Consider the following 17,579-nt stretch of genomic DNA (forward strand, 5'->3'; position numbering starts at 1 on the left):
GTTTATTATTTCTCTTTAGAGTCTTAGGCCCGGTTGTACAATGGGCGGTCAACAACAGTTCAAAACGATCTCCGGTTCAGCGGAATTAATCCGTTGTAGACTGTTGGTTCAAACGATAACCTGCAGTTCATCTTGACCGTCCAATTTGGAGCGTTCAAAGGGAGTTCAAGCTAATTTTTGAGATTAAATTAATACCTATTTAGTATATCATTTTGATATTTTTTATTTATGTAAATACAGCCGCCTTTTAATTATTATTCTGTTTGGTGAGGTGCTAATTTATTAGTTTCTAGGTACCCTAGGTTTAGTTTACAAACCATAAATATAAAAATGGATCCTATTTGGGGAGATATTACATATGACGAAAATTTTCTGGAATTAGTAAATAAAATTGTACACCCTAGATTATCACAGGTGTAGACCGGATCATTTGAACATTTGGGATGATAAAGAATTTAAGACTAGATTTAGGTTGGAAAAGCCAGCTGGAAGATTCATAGTAGATAGAATTTCTGAACAAACTTCATCTGTTACGGACAAGTATGATGATTTGTATTAGTTCAATTACACTATTTATACAGACTTTAAAAATACTTTTAGATCTTAAATAGAATATCGTCAGCATTTTTGCTTTTCATCTGAATAACAACTGATTCTAAAAATTTTACAATATTTAAGATTGAAAATGATTTAAAACAAGTTAAAAAACCTGCACTAGCATCAATGTCATATTTTGATGTTAGTCCTGTAAGTTGGCTCCCTGATATTTCATGAATATCACTCTCGCTTGCAGGTCTCTGATTTAATTTCATAATTGTTGTGATCCGTTTTCTTACATGCTTTCCTTGTATTTCTTTACTAAATTAATAAGAACACTTTCTTCTCTCACAGAGAAATTGCTGGCCCTAATTTTTTTCTCCATGTCAGATAAGCAGACCCAAACGGTTTGGCAAGCAGCAAGGCGGCACAGAACACTTTTAAACAAACAACACTTTGGCATTTACGGTCTTTTTTTGTGTTTAAAAAATACGTATAATCGGCAACAGACAAAAAACAAATAAATAAATAAATAAATTAATTTTAATGAATAGGAAATTTCTTTTTTATGTGGCCATTGCAGACTTTAAATAGAACCTAGTTTAACTAAATTTGTACTGGAACAACACACGAACCTCTGAACTACGTTCAACGAAGAACTGCAGTTTAGTAGAACTTAAGTTGAATCACTGCTTGTACAACCGGGCCTTAGTGTTTCCCAGCAAGGAGCCAAAGGGAGACGCACAGTTTTTCTGTGTGAATTGCGTGAAAGTCTTCTGAATTTCCAATTTTTTTATCTGTTTATTGCTATTTTATTATTAAAATATCATATTCCATTAAAATTACCATTCATATATCATATAATAAAGTCAAATAATCTCCACATATTTTTTAAGCTTATAACTGAGGTATCGTGATCATTCTCGATCGTATATAGCGATATCTCAAATGCGACACATGACCACACAAGTATCGCTTCAGCATAATATTCGTGTTGCTCTGTGCGTCAGTCAATTGTCAAAATTGACATTTTTATTTGTGCATCGTGCTGCTATCTGTGTGCATTCGTGAGTTGTTTGAATGTTTTCCGAATTTCCAATTTTTTTGTGAACTTTTTTGTGTTTACTGCCGTATTAAAGGGCTCCGAAATTAAAAAAGTCATGTAACTGAATGTTCATATATTTTTACATCATATTCAACCATTTTTTCGCTTCAAACGCCAAAAATGCTTACCCAAAACATCTAGGAATTCGGCAAGTCTTACCCCCTTAGCATTTTTTCCAAAATTCCTGTTTTAATATCATGGAACGTCCTTTTAAGTGTGTGATCGACTATATAAAAAGTTTGTTTACCATTCCGCCTCTTAGCAATGATCGTAAAAGGCGGTAAGTATACAACATTTTGTGTCTTAAGAACTAAGGCATGTTTTGGCTACTCACTGATTAAACACGACTTTACTTAGGGCTTCTCCATTAGAAAATATCAGAGAGTCAAAACTTCAACGACTTTCACCTTACATTAAACCAACCAGTAGGGTGATCCCTATACATATTGAGCGAGACACTGAAGGTGAGTTGAGAGTCCATTTCAATAAGCTGTGATTTAATATAATTTTATTTTCTGTCTGTCTCAATAAATCTACTACATATAAATAAATAGACTACTTGAAAGAAAATTTATTTTTCTTGATTTATTGAAAAAAAAATCATTGCATATTTGAAAGGGTTTATCCAGAGGATGGTTTGTACCATGTCTCTGCTACTAATCCTATTAATATTTAGATATAGTTGCCTCCACTAATATTCTATTTTGGGTTTATTTGTAATAGGTGTCACTCAAAGGTTCCTTCAGTGGCATTTTTGATGATAAAAGAATCTGCAAAATACTATTGTTGAATGTTGATAGCAGATGATAAATTGATGCAACAGTATTATATTCTCAAAGACTATGCTTTATTATATTAGGTTCAAGTCTGCTTCCTTAAAAATATTATATTTTTCAAGAAGAACATAGTATGTATCTTGTCTAATGAATAATGATAAGGAATAATTTAAGGTGCATGTAATAGTAAGGAACAAAAATCAGGGATTGTTACTTCCATGTTGTATTGTAAGTGCTATCATATTTCTCTTTTAGGGCTATTATATTGTAAAGACTGAGAAATGGATTTTTCACAATATTTTGATGATGCATCTGTAGGAGTTGCAAATATCTAATTAAGCCTAAAGGTCTGCTTGGTAGTAGCACAACAAATGCAGCAATTGTATGAAATACCCTTTATGCTCATTTTGATTGTAGGCCAGTAATAGTTTAGGTTGAAGTAATTCTTTATGAATTCTTTTATATCCTACTCACAGTTTGAGTGTACACATCCACATATTACAATTTATTATTTGTGCTTGAAGTCACAGGTTTAAGAGATGTCATATGAAATAATTCAATAAGACAATTTTATTTTGTTTTATGTCATACTTGAGGCAATCTTGTAGACAAAACTTTTTGTTTTTTATGTTTCTTGTAATGTCACATAATTTTTAAAATCTGTTTAGCAAAACCATGACAATACCTGGTTTATAATAATGTGTATCATAACATTTACTTTGTTACTATCACTTTTTCACAAGTTTGAAGGCAAATTTTAAAAGGAAATTCTTTGTTGGAAGAATTTTATACTTTGTTAATTTTGAACTTTAGTCAAAATAATATGTTTGCATACAGTTTGTTATTAGCTACAATTAAGTCTATCTAATTTACAATGCATTAAAAAAATAAAACGCTAAGGCTCAAAATATATTTTTTTATCAGCACTACAAAATAAAAATATTTTGTTGGAATAATTTAAATGGATAAAAAACTAAGAGTATTCCAAAATCATATTTTTTTTACAAGAAACAATTAAACATTATATTAGATAGTCATTAGTAATTAGTATTTAGCATGACCCTTTTTCAAACCATCTAGACAGAATCAATTAACCTTTGGCATTCTTCTATGGTGATATAATACCAAACTTTTTTAATCACTTCCCTAAAACCTTTTCGTTTAAAGTTTTCTTGCTCGCCACTCATTTTTTATCTCTCTCAAAAGGTTCTCAATTGGATTTAAATGGCCAATTGAAAATTGTAAAATTTTTACTTGTAAACCACTGCTTTACAATTTTTGCAGTGTATTTAGGGTTACTGTCTTGTCGGTAAACCCATCTGAGAGGCATATTTTTTTCTGCAAAATGTAGCATGACTGTCTCTAAAATGTCTAGGTAGATTTCTTTGGTCATAGTTTCCTTAAAATGAAAAATTAGACCCACACCATTAAAAGAAAAACAGCCCCAAATTTTTGTACTTCTCCCATCTGGTTTCACAATGTCACTATGGTTTGTCTAGGATCATATTCTTGTCTGTCTAGGATCATATTCTTGGTTTTTCCTTTGTCTTACAACACTTCTATCTGATTAAAATAAATTTATTTTGGTTTCATCTGAATAAATAGTGTTTTTCTAGTCTGCATTTTCTATAGCAAATGTTATTTTTTGTTGTTAACATTTTTTTGCTCAAAAAGGGTACTCTTCATACAACCTTTCCATGCAGATTCATTGCCTTTTATGGTTCTCATACTCATATCTATTTTCAAATTTTTTTTATTGCAAAAGGTGTCAAAAATGGGTCTTTGTGTGTCTCACATTACAACCACCAATTTCTGGTGGTTATTTGTTACATGTTGTTCCTTTCAAACTTTAGAAATAAAACAGAGTGATCATTTAAGATCATAAACGCTAACTTATTTTCACTGCATATCTAAATTATTAAGCGCCTTTCTTTAGGTGTAGAAAGTTTCCCGCGACCCATTGTTAAAATTGTATGCCATTCACTAAATTTAGAAAAAGAAGTTGAGGACAACTGATAACAAAAATATCAAATTTAAATTGTACTACTCTTATTTTTTGTCCAGAGGAATGTATTAAAAAAGTAATAATTTATGAGATAAGAAAATTCTAAAAAATCCGATTACCGTAAAAATAAGTCCTTGGGTTGTTGTGAATGTTAATACTATTGTAAAAATTGTCAAACTATTTTAGCAATTAAGTTTAATATTCTTATTTTTTTTGGCCACCACTGTATATGTACAGTGAAGTTGTTATTGAATAGTGACTTTTTTAATAATTGAACAGATGGTAGATATTAAGAGTATGGTTATTTATTAATTTAATGGGCATGATCTCTTTGGTTTTTGATTGAGCCAGGCAATTTTTCCTATTCTAGACATTCTGTCAACTATTCTAGATGTATTTGAGGATTGAGAGTATGATATCTTGTTGTTTCCCACACACTTTTAGTTCAAAAGCGAAAAAAGCTCTCTTTCTAGGTCAAATTGGATCTATTTGATGTTCCTCTGTACATTGCATAAATCTTGTACATCAGGAAACCTTTTCTGCTATAATAGATTCTATGCAGTTCCTTTTTCCAATTATTGCTTGAAAGTTCAAATAAAATATAATCTAATTCCACAATCTTAATGTAGGTCTATATGTTATGGTTAATGTAATTAATCTCGATGTTTTATATAATAACCTTAATATAAGTAAATATTCATAGATTTATAATAACCGGTAAATAGCCAACAATGTATTAATATAAATTTGCTACATTAACACGTTGTTCCCAAACCAAACTTATACCCTTTGGAAAATATGTAGAATGACTAGTGGAAGTAATAAATGTATTGATATTTTTCAAATTTACCACTGCTTTGGAGATTATATATATTAACTGGAGAATATACATAATAACCACTTTATTACATTTGCCGTAACATGTACACTAAAATTTGAAAAAATTAGAATGCAAATCAAATGTGATTTAAAATGCAAGACTGTTAATAGAATACTATAAAAAACAGGATAATATTACTCATATGTTTTTCAAGAATATTAAAATCCTGCTATAATTTTGTAACAGGTTTTGTAACTACTACCAACTTATCTTGATGTTGTAGATGGTTCATTCTGAACATACTCTGAAATATTCATATATTTACTTTTGTTAAAAGGCTCTCTGTAAGGGATGATGCTAGTCAGCAGCATATTTCATAATATAGCTTAAACTAAAGTTTATCCACAGCAATTGTTTGTACTCTACAACAAAAAGAACTTTACTCACCTGAAATCCTGCTGAAGATGTTTATTCATAATTACTTGAAGTTCATATATTTTAAACATATGTGAAAAAGTTTCTTAATACTAACTTACCTTTATCCCAAGTATATTGTTTCTATAATACTACAATAAAAAACATTAATTTTACTTTCAAATATTGGTGGAAGTGAATTGTCAATTTTAGTGAGATTGAGATATGGGCCGGCCCTATGTGACAAGTTAGAGATATTTGATTATTGAATTTTAGATCATGCAATTGATGTTGGAATTAAATATTATTGCTATCTTGTTAACATATTGCTATCAGGTTGATCCAGCATGTTAACAATAAATCTACCTAATTTTAAGAATTCAAGTGCTTGATCTGAATACTCACCATATTTGGAAGCATTTGATAATAATGTAACTCAACATTTCAAAAGTGTTAAAAATTTTTCGTTTAGAGGCTTAATTTTTTTTTTTGCATTCATAACCTAGACTAGCTACAAAGTAGGCTAAAGAAATATTTAACTAGAAACAATTTTCTTTAAAAAAGCTTTTATTAAAATAAAAATCTATATAGGCAACCATAAAATTATTTTCCATAACTATTATTTTATAACTGGCGATTGTGACATTTCTCAGTCAAAATAATAAAGATTAAGTTGTTTCAACAATATAAACCACATAATTATCAATGCATTTATTAAAAAGATAATTATTGATTTTAATTTATGACAGATCTAGCCCCTTGGATGCCACGTATGTCAGTCAAAAGGTCACCAATTAGCCGTTCCAACAATACAAGAATTCCAATGAAGGTTTTGAAACCGGGCGTCGTGAACCTTGTGAGCGACGATGACGAACCATTGCCCAGCAAAAAGACAGAAAAAACTTTTTTAAGTAAATCAAAAAAATTAAAAAGTTTTACCTCAACTCCCATGCAAGAAGCTAGTAATCGCTCAAGCAAGATCAACTCTCGAAACGATAACGATGACGTACTGTTCGTAAATAATGGCAAAACGAATTTGCTGGAAAAAATCTTCGATGCAAAAATGGAAGGCTGGGATTATTTGAAACCAAAAAGTCTCGCGGAGAAGCCCTCGTTCAACATCAGCAGCAGAAACGGAACTCCAAAATCGAAAAATTCTTCCAAATCGCCTCTCGAATATTCTTTCCGATTAGAAGATAAAATGCAGTATAAAAAACTGTTGGAACAAGTCAGCAATAATGAATCGTCCCTTTATCAGACCCCAATGGGCAAGAGTTTTGGGTCAACCATGCCAGAAAGAAAATCTGCACTGTTTAGTGCGGATAAGTCAAACGGACGTGAAAGAACCAAAGATAGACTGGTAAAAGTATTGGACAGCATGGAAAATGAACCAGTTGTGGTAAAGGATTCAGATTCTGAGGATAGCGATGTGGTGTTGGTTAGACCTCCATCCCCAAAACCTGATATTAAAGTCGAGCCAGTGAATTCTTTTAGGAAGATTGTTAATTCTTCTCAAGCCAGCTCGCCGGCATGGTTAGATCGATTGTAAGTATCTAAAATTTAAATAAAATTATATATTAGCAACATAGCATAGTTTAGTGGGGATTTTTAATCCAAAATTGTTTTCTTTTCATTTGTCATATCTTTACTAAATAAATCATCACTAATTTTGCATCATAATAATTAAAAAATGTTTTTATAGGATTTTTTGAGTATTTCTACACATATTCAGTTTTCTAATGACAACATTTGTGACAAATATTTATTTACATGTCTAAGTGTAATTAGGAAATCAAAAAGTCCCTTTGTATTTTATTTCTTATACCAAATTTCGATAGCCGTCAAAATGGGCAACTCTGTGGCATTCTTTGCAGAACTTTTGCACCGAATTATTAACAGGTCAGACCGGAATTTGCTTTCAATACTGGTTGCTGCCTTAATTTAGATTTTTTCAAACCAAGTACTTTGTTTACCATTTTTCCTTATATCATTGTTTAACAGTAACATTAGTTTTAATATATAATAATAAGCATTGCTTAGAAAATCATTTTAGAAGGCTTTGATATGTTTTGTAAAGTTTTAAGTTTTATAACTGGATCTAGCTAGTGGGAAGAAATTTGTACTTTAATGACTACTCAGATATAAACTACAAGTTACATTTAAGTAGAATGCTAATTACTGCACTTCCAATAACAAAAGGATCTAAGAAAATTGCTTCTAGTACAGGATGGGTCAAGAAGTGAACAGAGCAGTTTATTATACTGAAGATAATATTTGTCCTCCTGGACTATTGTATATTTGGATATTCTCCACATTTTAAAAAATGTTTTCAATTTACATGGTGATACATGAGGTTGTATCATTCAGTGTTGATGCACTCGTTGACTCATCCTGTACATATCATTTTCCTCAAATCATAAAACTATTCTCGACAATTTTCACAACTTATTTATACATTTCTAGTATGGAAGACCATCGACTAAACATAGAAAAACGGCAACAAGAAATCGACGAACTAAAAAAATATTCTGATCAAACCGCCAAAATCAACCGAGAAATTGAGATGGAAGTAATACAGAGAAAAGTAAATGATTGCCTGAAAATCAAAAGTGATTTGTCATATATGGTACCAGAAGAAGAGGCGGAAGAGGAACTACCGGAGTTAACAGAAGAGCAACTGAACATGGTCCGAAGGGCGTTCAGGGGCGATCCGAATGAAGTCCTAGCAAGAAATTTCAATTTAAATATAACCAGAAGGGACTTAATGACCTTAGCCGGTAAGTTTCGCTTATATAAACCAAAAAGTGGCTTAAAATGTCCTAATTTTAGGTCTAAACTGGCTGAATGATGAGGTGATAAATTTCTACATGAACTTGATAATCGAGAGAGGCAAGGATAAAAAATGGCCCAGTAGTTATGCTTTTAACACCTTTTTCTACACGAAATTAATTAAAGATGGACCTCAATCTTTAAGACGGTGGACGAAAAGAATCGATTTGTTTTCGTATGATTTTGTTTGTGTGCCTGTTCATTTGGGGATGCACTGGTGTATGGCAATTATTGATTTCACGGAGAAAAAAATCAAGTAAGTTTTAGATTGTAATTATTTCATTTTCATTACATTTACACAGCTTAGTATTATTCCTCTATGGGTTTATCGTAAAAACATTGGCATTGAGCAAAACTAAAAAAGCCCTTCATTTTGTTCAAAAAAGGCTGTACTATAAATAGGACGCTGGGAGGATATGGGAAAAAAAAAACCGCATGTAATTTTTTATCTCCTCAAAAATAACAAACTAAGTAATGCTACATTAGTATGAACATGTAAAAAAGGCTACTAGTAAAAAAAAATAAATACACCTTATGTTTTTTGATGATATTTTGGAAAGCATTTTGTGCATTAAGTAATATTACACTTACTGCAAGATGCTCTTTCATCATATCCAATATCTCAACTCAAGAGTTTCATCAGACATTCTTGGTCTAGAGGTTGAAGGATAACTTAGTGGTCTACCCCTAATTGTTCCTGTAGCTCGAAACCCTTTATCGCTCAGTTGAATCAACAAAGAGTGGCTACTGAAAAAATTGCCATAAAAAACAAAATGATTTTCCTGGTTTTCTACAACTGATAATTTTTTTTGTACTACTCTGGTTCCAAGAGGGTCTGAGTTGCCTAACGAATGATGCCCGAAATATCTAACAATCATTTCGTCGACAGATAAATTCTTATGAAATACACCCTACTTAGAAAAATTTGAATTTATCATGGAAACAAGAGGACGAATTTTAAAAGTTTTGTCGTGTTTATTTTCAGCAGCTTTAGAGTTATCCTGAAAATGAATAAGCGACTTTATTTCCAAATATGCTTTGTGACTCATGGCATTACGAACCAAAAGTATACCTAGATCCTCATCCCCAAGCCCCTTTCACTGGGTAGTTTCTGATACCCCAAGAATAGCAGAAAACCTGAACAAAATTTGATGTCATCTGTCGTAATAGAAAACGCGTGCTTAGTTTTTTGATGAGCATGTCTTACAGTTTCCTCTAAAATCATGCTATAAACATCTTCATCAAAAAACTGTTTAAAAATATTTACAGGAGTGGCGTTATGTAAGTTTGTCTTTAGCGTATCAAGATAATGATTAGGGTTACTTCTATCTGATGCAACATCTTCGTATTCCGGGTAAATCGGTTTCCATTCTGTCGTTACCTTTATTTTGGATAATTTTATTTTTTTTGCTTACTGGCCGTCTGAAGATGTTGAAGGACGAATCCAAGTCGATAGAGGTAGTTCATCTTTGGCGTCATCTCCATTCGGTGATGATCTCATTGAGATCAGCGTCGTTTTCGATTATGTCAATTTCAGTCAACCCTGGAATGTCGCTCACAACCGGCATGCTAAGATCTTCGTCGTCAAACTCTTCCTCGTCAGTTATTTCATCAACCTCAGGAGGTATGGCAAGAATGTCTGCTTCAATTTGCTCCAAAAAGTTCGCAAACTAATGTTGGTCTAAATGCTTATTAAAAAAAATAAGAATATTCGACTTACCTAGTTTAGTATACACAAAATAACTAAAATAAATATGTGACCACCCAGGAATAATATTTCAACACGGAAGTGACAACAGCTAATATGCCGAACCAAAGTCGAATGTATGCGAACTTACTGGAAGTACATTTCTATGCAACGTTCCATAGTTTAACAGTATACGGTAAAGCGGTTTAAAAAAAATAGAACACATTGTCATATAAATAGGACGCTGGACGTTAATGGGTTACGTGTTTACCATTGGGATCACTTAAAGCATGGCATTGACTTGCAAATCTTCTCTCTACCATATTAAGAGTATAGATTTCTTTAATATGCTGACTAATATTGTGAACGCGAAAGATATTTAGTAAATCGCACAAATGTATTTTGTATCTTTGGAATTTTCTATTTGTCGAATTCTGTTAGAAATGGACGATATGTTAGAATTTAAAAAACATCTTAAATCAATCGTACCTTGTGGTATAAATTCTGGCAAATATGAGATACATGTATATCAAAATCCAATCCATGTGTAATCCAATCTTTTTTATTTGATAGGTTCAATATATTTCAGAGTGGTTAATTAAAAGTCTTACAGTTGTGGCAGTTGATTTCTATAGAATAAAATCGCCTGGGTCTTTCCATAATTAATAAATAGGACATTTTGCATAGCCAAAACTGAGATATACTCCCAAAAAAACAGGTTAACTAATAATAATAAATGTATTGTATCTCATGGTAAAAATTTAAACAAACTTTCAAATTTACTCTTTTCAAAGGAAATCAATAGCTTTTAAATGAGCCTATACTTTTTTGCTGATTTAATTTTGATCAGATGAAAGTTGATTTTCATAAAACAGCATTCCACTTTATTTCTTTGGATCATAAAGGTGAGCTTTAACAAACTCCATTTGGACCCTCCTATTCTTTTTACGATTTTACTTATCACGTTAATATCAAATTGCTCCGAAAATTTTTTCCTTTTAAGTTTTAATATTTTTCTTTTCTGTAGTTTCATCTATTCGAGTATATTTACGAGGTCTTTTTTTTCAAAGACATATTTTTTTACACACACTTTTACACTCATATTTTGCGTCGTTTAAGTTACTGGACATTTAAATATATTATCAAAATTGATATTTTTAGGCAAAATATTACATTTTAAATATGCAATTTGTAGATGTAATGGACATAATGCATTTACTTGTCTCTGATATTTATAAGGCCAAGTGTAGGGCTTAAACTATACCAAGACCACGTGCAAGAAAAGTTTTGTGTATATTTTGTTTCTTTTTGCACAACAGACAGGCTTTGAACTTGAAACTTGAAAAGTGTATATTGTGCAAAAGAAATCACAGCACACTAACCAAATCTCTTTATTTTATTTTCGATTCGTGTTTCGCTAACGATGTTACCACTTTCAGGAGAAGATTAAAACTCTCGAATTACTTTCCAAAAGTTCAGTCAGATATTCCAAAGTGATACAGGAATGCTTGAAAGCAAAGAAGATACGTAAAAAAAAGGAATTTCATCTTCAGTTAAAATTAAACTATTGACTTCTGAAATAAATTGTTGATTGTTTTTGACTGAAAAATATTTTAAAGTCTCTCTATGTAAATACAATGTCTCAAGTTGCTTTACCCAAAACTTTGAAATGTTGTAATTTGGAGATCCTATAATGGAAACAATTAGTCTTATTTTATTGTCAAGTTGATAGATTTTTGGGAAAAAATATAATTTTGGAATTGTTGGGCTTGAAAGTTGTAACTTGAATTTATCTAAAGTGGAAACAAGGTTCCTTTTGAAGACTCGGCAAGTATTGCACTGATGATTCTACACATACTATAATCTCCTCTTGGTGGTTTTTGCAGTTTGAAGGTGGTGCAAAGTTAAGACCCTTATTAAGACATTAAGTTCTTTCTTATTAAAAAGCTGAGAGGACTGATTTTCAACAATATTAATTGGATTTTCTTTTTGCGGTTTATCCTTCGAACTCACCAACTTTTTTTTTATTGAAGAAAACTTGCTAATATGCAACGTGCCCAAGATAAGGAACCCCAGGGATCTTCGTAACCCTGAGAGATAGAAAGTTGGTTAAATGGGAAGGAGTTAGCGGCTTTGGGTGCTCAATTACATGCCGCTTTAAAATCTAAAAAATGTTGAGTAGTTACAGAGAAATCCGAAAAAAACGAATTTCAAAAAAAAAATATATTTTTTGCTTAGTTTATTACAAGAGATTTTTGAAAATAAATGACGCTTTCTGATAACCACTTTTTTCCTCTTTAAGATGCCGTTATAAAATTTTAGATCTGACATCGTCTTCGGGCCACCATCATCAACTTTTTTTCTTTTTAAAATGCGGACCTGGTTTTTCGATATCAAATATCAAAAGTGCTTTTAATTCCGAATTCAACGGTATATCACAAGTTGTAGTTCAATCATGTTTTAGACATTATAAAATGTTTTCGATGCCTTAGAAGTAGGCTTTGGAAGCAAAATAACAGTCATAGAGACATGCTTTTTCTTTCATGTTTTCGTGCCTAAAATATTAAGTTAGTTGCATTGAGTAGGCCTTATATGAATAATAATATTATTGAAAAGAATCAATCTAATAAATAAATCAATTTAACAACGTATAACGATACCTTAGTACAAACAATAACAATAAATAACCAATAAAAAAGTACAAAATAAAAGAATTTACTTCGGATAAATAGCATTCTAAGGATATATTTCTAAGGATAAATAGCATCTCCTTATCGTAGATTTCAGCACATTATTGAGCCTTATTAGTGTTATACTCTCAAAAGCCTCAAACACCAATCTTTGAAGTTCTTCTTCGGTTGAGCACGTTGTATTTGTGGTTAATAAGCTCAAATATGTTTCTTTGAAAATCACTCCACTCAACTGATTTACAGTTAGTCTAAAAGTGGGTTTAAAAAGTATGTATGCTTTTAACTCTAAAATACTGTTTACTACATAGATGTGTCATATCTAAATCTTGACATTTTTTGCTTTTTCAAATATAAGTAGAAATATATAAAATATAAGACTGGAGAATCAACTTTAATGATTTTACAATTAACGATTTTTTTTTAATGTTTAATAACTTTTAATTTAGTTAATAAAATTAAGAGTTTTGAGCATGATAAATTAATATTCAACACGATATTTGTACTGTATAACAAGTACTAAACACTTTAAAACTAAGATATATCAATAATTTACAACAATAAAATCTTTATCCAAATGTATTTTTGTTGGCAATTTCATTTAACATCTACTGTAAAATTAGATATAGGATGTAAAATGTAAGCTATAGCCACACTCCGTATGTTTTTGCTAGTATCATTTATCTACCTATCCGATGTCCTATTCTTTCCTGTTAGGTAGTAGATATATAAAAGTAAATAAGCATTTAATACAGATATTAAAATAATTGATATAAGCAGATATCTATATTATACTGTGCATTTTTTTTTATCTCGGGTCATAGGGTTTTACGTGTAATATTTTCAACCCCATGTTAGAACCTGTTCTATTTAATCGATAGGATTGAAACTTGGAACAAGTGAAGTTTAAGTTAACAGACTTTAAAAAATCCCATTATTTTGCAAAAAAATTTGCGAGAAACCTATTTAAAATACGTTTTTCTGATAAAAAAGTTTGCTTTTTCTGCACCTCGTAACCTTCATTACCTTTACACTTCAAAGCAGGTAGACAAATATCTGACAGTGACACAAAATAATTTTTAAATTGCTCCATTGAAATTGTTCAAAAACTCTTTAAAATGTCGATTTACACTACGGAGGAACGTATTCAGATGGTTTCAAACTACATTAGAGGAATGTCGGCGCAAGAAGTGGTAGATAATTTTGCCGTGTCTTATCCTAACTCCCCCGTCCAACGGTTTCATGAGAAATTTATTACGATTGGATGCATCGCGAGTTCTCACTTAAAACGAAAAAGAACCGAAACTGTAGTAGACGAAGAATTTAAAATGGAGGTATGCTTGGCCGTTGAAGAAAATCCAACAAATAGTCTTACTCAGTTTGCTAAGTTACCGGAAAAAGTAGAAGTAGTTGCCATAAGGCAATCAGAAAAGAAAAATACAAATCTTTTAAAGTTAGAAATGTTTAAGAACTCTTGCCTAATGATTATTTTCTTAGAATGCAGTTTTGTGAACATTGGATGGAACGAATTAACAACGACCCCACAATTACAAACAAAATACTATTTTCAGACGAAAGTACTTTCTGTACAAATGGTACAGTCAACAAACAAATTACTCGAATATGGGCGCGAGAAAATCCTCACGTCATCCAGGAAACGCATACCCAAACAAGACAGAAACTTAACGTGTGGGCAGGAATTCTTGGAGATCGAATAATTGGACCATTTTTCATAGAGCGTAGCCTGAATACTGCAAAATATTTAGAATTACTTCAGGTGCAGGTCATTCTAGCATTAGGAAACGCTGTTCAAAATGGCAGGATAACTTTTCAACATGATGGAGCCCCTGCTCATAGTGCAGCGACTGTTACGGAGTTTTTGAATGCCACGTTGGATTGGACGTTTTGGGCCGTCTAAATGGCCGGCGCGAAGCCCAGATCTTTCGCCTTTAGATAACTTTTATTGGGGCTATCTATCATCGAAAGTGTTTGATATTGTTAGAGGCAGACCCAACAATATCGAAGAACTTCGTAATAGAATTATCAGCGTAATAGAATTGGCAGCTCCTAAACGTTAAAAGACATTTCTACAACTGTCTGGGCTTTTGTTTGGCTCAATTTGGAGGTCACTTTGAACAATTTATTTGAAAGGTTTTATTTGTTTATTGTTGATTTTTGAAAATATATTTTTGAGATTTTGAGGAAATTATTTTGTGTCCCTGTCAGATATTTGTCTACCTGCTTTGAAGTGTAAAGGTAATGAAGGTTACGAGGTGCAGAAAAAGCAAACTTTATAATCAGAAAAATGTATTTTAAATAGGTTTCTCGCAAATTTTAATGGGATTTTTTAAAGTCTGTTAACTTAAACTTCACTTGTTCCAAGTTTCAATCCTATCGATTAAATAGAACAGGTTCTGACATGGGGTTGAAAATATTACACGTAAAATCCTATGACCCGAGATAAAAAAAATGCACTGTAGAGAGTTAGATATAAGTTTTTAGATAACACAAATACCGTTGTTCCGCTAGGAACTTGTGTCTAAATGTGCTCGACATAAGGCCATTAAAAAAAATCTTACTCAACACTATAAATTTAACTAAATTATTATGTTAAAGTTTATAATATCATTGTACTTAAATTATTAAAATTTATCTGTTTTCTCTAGATATTTCGATAGTATGGGTAGTCCGAATAATCGGTGCCTTGAAGCCTTACGAAGTTATCTGGAGGCCGAACATCTCGACAAAAAAGACTCGCCGTACAACACCAGAGATTGGAATTTAGTTAACATGGACGAAATTCCACAGCAGATGAATGGCAGCGATTGCGGCATGTTCGCGTGCACCTTTGCCGAATTTATTACGAGAAAAGCAAAGATTACATTTAGCCAGGATGACATGCCTTATTTAAGAAAAAAAATGGTCGTCGAAATTATGAGCGGCAAATTATTAGTGAACTGATTTGCTTCGTAACGTATTTTTTTTTAAGTAATGTTTTTGTATATAATGTGATTCTTAAAAAAGAACATGAATTGTAGAAATAAGATTTTTTTTTAAAATTTGGTTTTATTATAATTTAAATAATAAACTTGAATATTTATTGTAATACAATAAAAAAAGGTATCTATAAAAAATACATTCAAGTGTCACCTATTAGTCTGCGACGTACGGTTTTAACGATATCTTGAAAATGGGGGAGTTACTGGTTAGTCCCTTAAAAATGACTTAAAACTCAAAAACTACTTAACTAGTCTGGATATTGTATTTGAATATTACAGAATAAGTGCAGACTATAAAACAGATTGTCATTTGTGATCAGATCTTTGAATTTCTCTTTAAAACGAGGGAAGCTGAATGACAAAATATACATTATTGTTGCAAAGAAACGGTGAGTATACATAAGTATGATCTGCAATAAAATGCAACAGCTTACATCAATAAAAGACAGGAAAAGAATGAAACAAAATCTATAGCTTCACAGATTAATTTTATTTATTTAATGTTACACCAGCATCACAGATTTACAGAATACAGATGCAAAACTGATCGAAAATACGCTTGCGAGCGCCAGACTTCAGACACGCCTTCTGGGTGATGGATTTCCATTCCCGCGTAGTACGGTGGCAAGGGGCTTAATTTGCTGCAAGCCTCCGCGCCGCGTGCTTCTAATTTTCTTTGCGTAGTACGCGTGTTTATGATTAATAATTAAATTAAAATAATATTTTTGTATTTTTTTTTAATATTTTATAAGCCCTCTATATTTTTTGGGTCCAAAAAGTTATAGATTTTTAGAAAAAGTTTTAATTTTACCATCTAAACGTACTTTGGAGTTAATGACTAAACATTTTATTTGAAGGCCTGGATAGGAAAATAACCACATATTTCATTCTTTAAAACTGAAAGTAAAAACAATGTCTGAATTGGATAAATATTGTAATATTTGTATTGATGAGACATCTCTTAAATCCAATTTATGCTTTGACATTGGTAGGGATAAAATTATTGGATTAGAAGATACAGGAAGCGATGCAAATGACTCCCATGTAGCTCAAAATGTCGCTGTCATTATGGCTAGAGGTTTGTTTCATAACTGGAAACAACCAATAGCTTATTTTTTTATAAATATGCAACTTAAGGCTCCGGATATTAAAATAATTCTAAATAAATGCGTACATAAACTATCGGAAATTGGATTATATGTGAAAGGACTTGTTACAGATATGGGCTCAAATTTTATCCAGCTTGCTAATTTACTAAATGTTACACCAGAAAATCCAAACTTTACCACAGGTGATTTTAATCTTATATACTTTTTTGATACTCCTCATTTACAAAAAGCAACATGAAATAATTTAATGCAAAATACAATTTGTTTTGAAAACAAACGAACATCCTGGGACCATATTGAAAAATTTTATATAGAAGATAAAAAGCAATCCTACAGATACGCGCCCAAACTTAGTGATGCTCATATTTTTCCATCCAATTTTTAAAAAATGAAGGTCAAGCTAGCGGCTCAAGTGCTTAGTCGAACGGTAGCTTTTGGCATGCAAACTCGGATGACTTTGGGCATTTTGCCAGCTGAAGCTGCACCTACCATTGAAGTATTGGAAAAATTCGATAAATTATTTGATTTATTAAATTCAGTTAATGTTACTCATCCCAACTAGTACAAAATTGCATTTAAAGGATTAGATTTTCAAATATCATATTTAAATG

At 31.5% G+C, this 17,579-nt stretch overlaps 1 protein-coding gene across 1 annotated transcript; it reads left to right on the forward strand.

Annotated features, from left to right (window-relative positions):
• Positions 1-1,586: 1,586 nt before the first annotated feature.
• LOC126743967 (sentrin-specific protease 1-like) lies at positions 1,587-15,996 on the forward strand. Its single transcript, XM_050451259.1, has 6 exons — positions 1,587-1,922; positions 2,000-2,106; positions 6,407-7,202; positions 8,121-8,434; positions 8,487-8,742; positions 15,527-15,996. The coding sequence occupies exons 1-6, from the start codon at positions 1,840-1,842 to the stop codon at positions 15,819-15,821; spliced, it is 1,851 nt and encodes a 616-aa protein (XP_050307216.1). The 5' UTR covers positions 1,587-1,839; the 3' UTR covers positions 15,822-15,996.
• Positions 15,997-17,579: the final 1,583 nt, after the last annotated feature.

Source organism: Anthonomus grandis, chromosome 13, assembly GCF_022605725.1.
Source record: "Anthonomus grandis grandis chromosome 13, icAntGran1.3, whole genome shotgun sequence".
NCBI classification, from domain to species: Eukaryota; Metazoa; Arthropoda; class Insecta; order Coleoptera; family Curculionidae; genus Anthonomus; species Anthonomus grandis.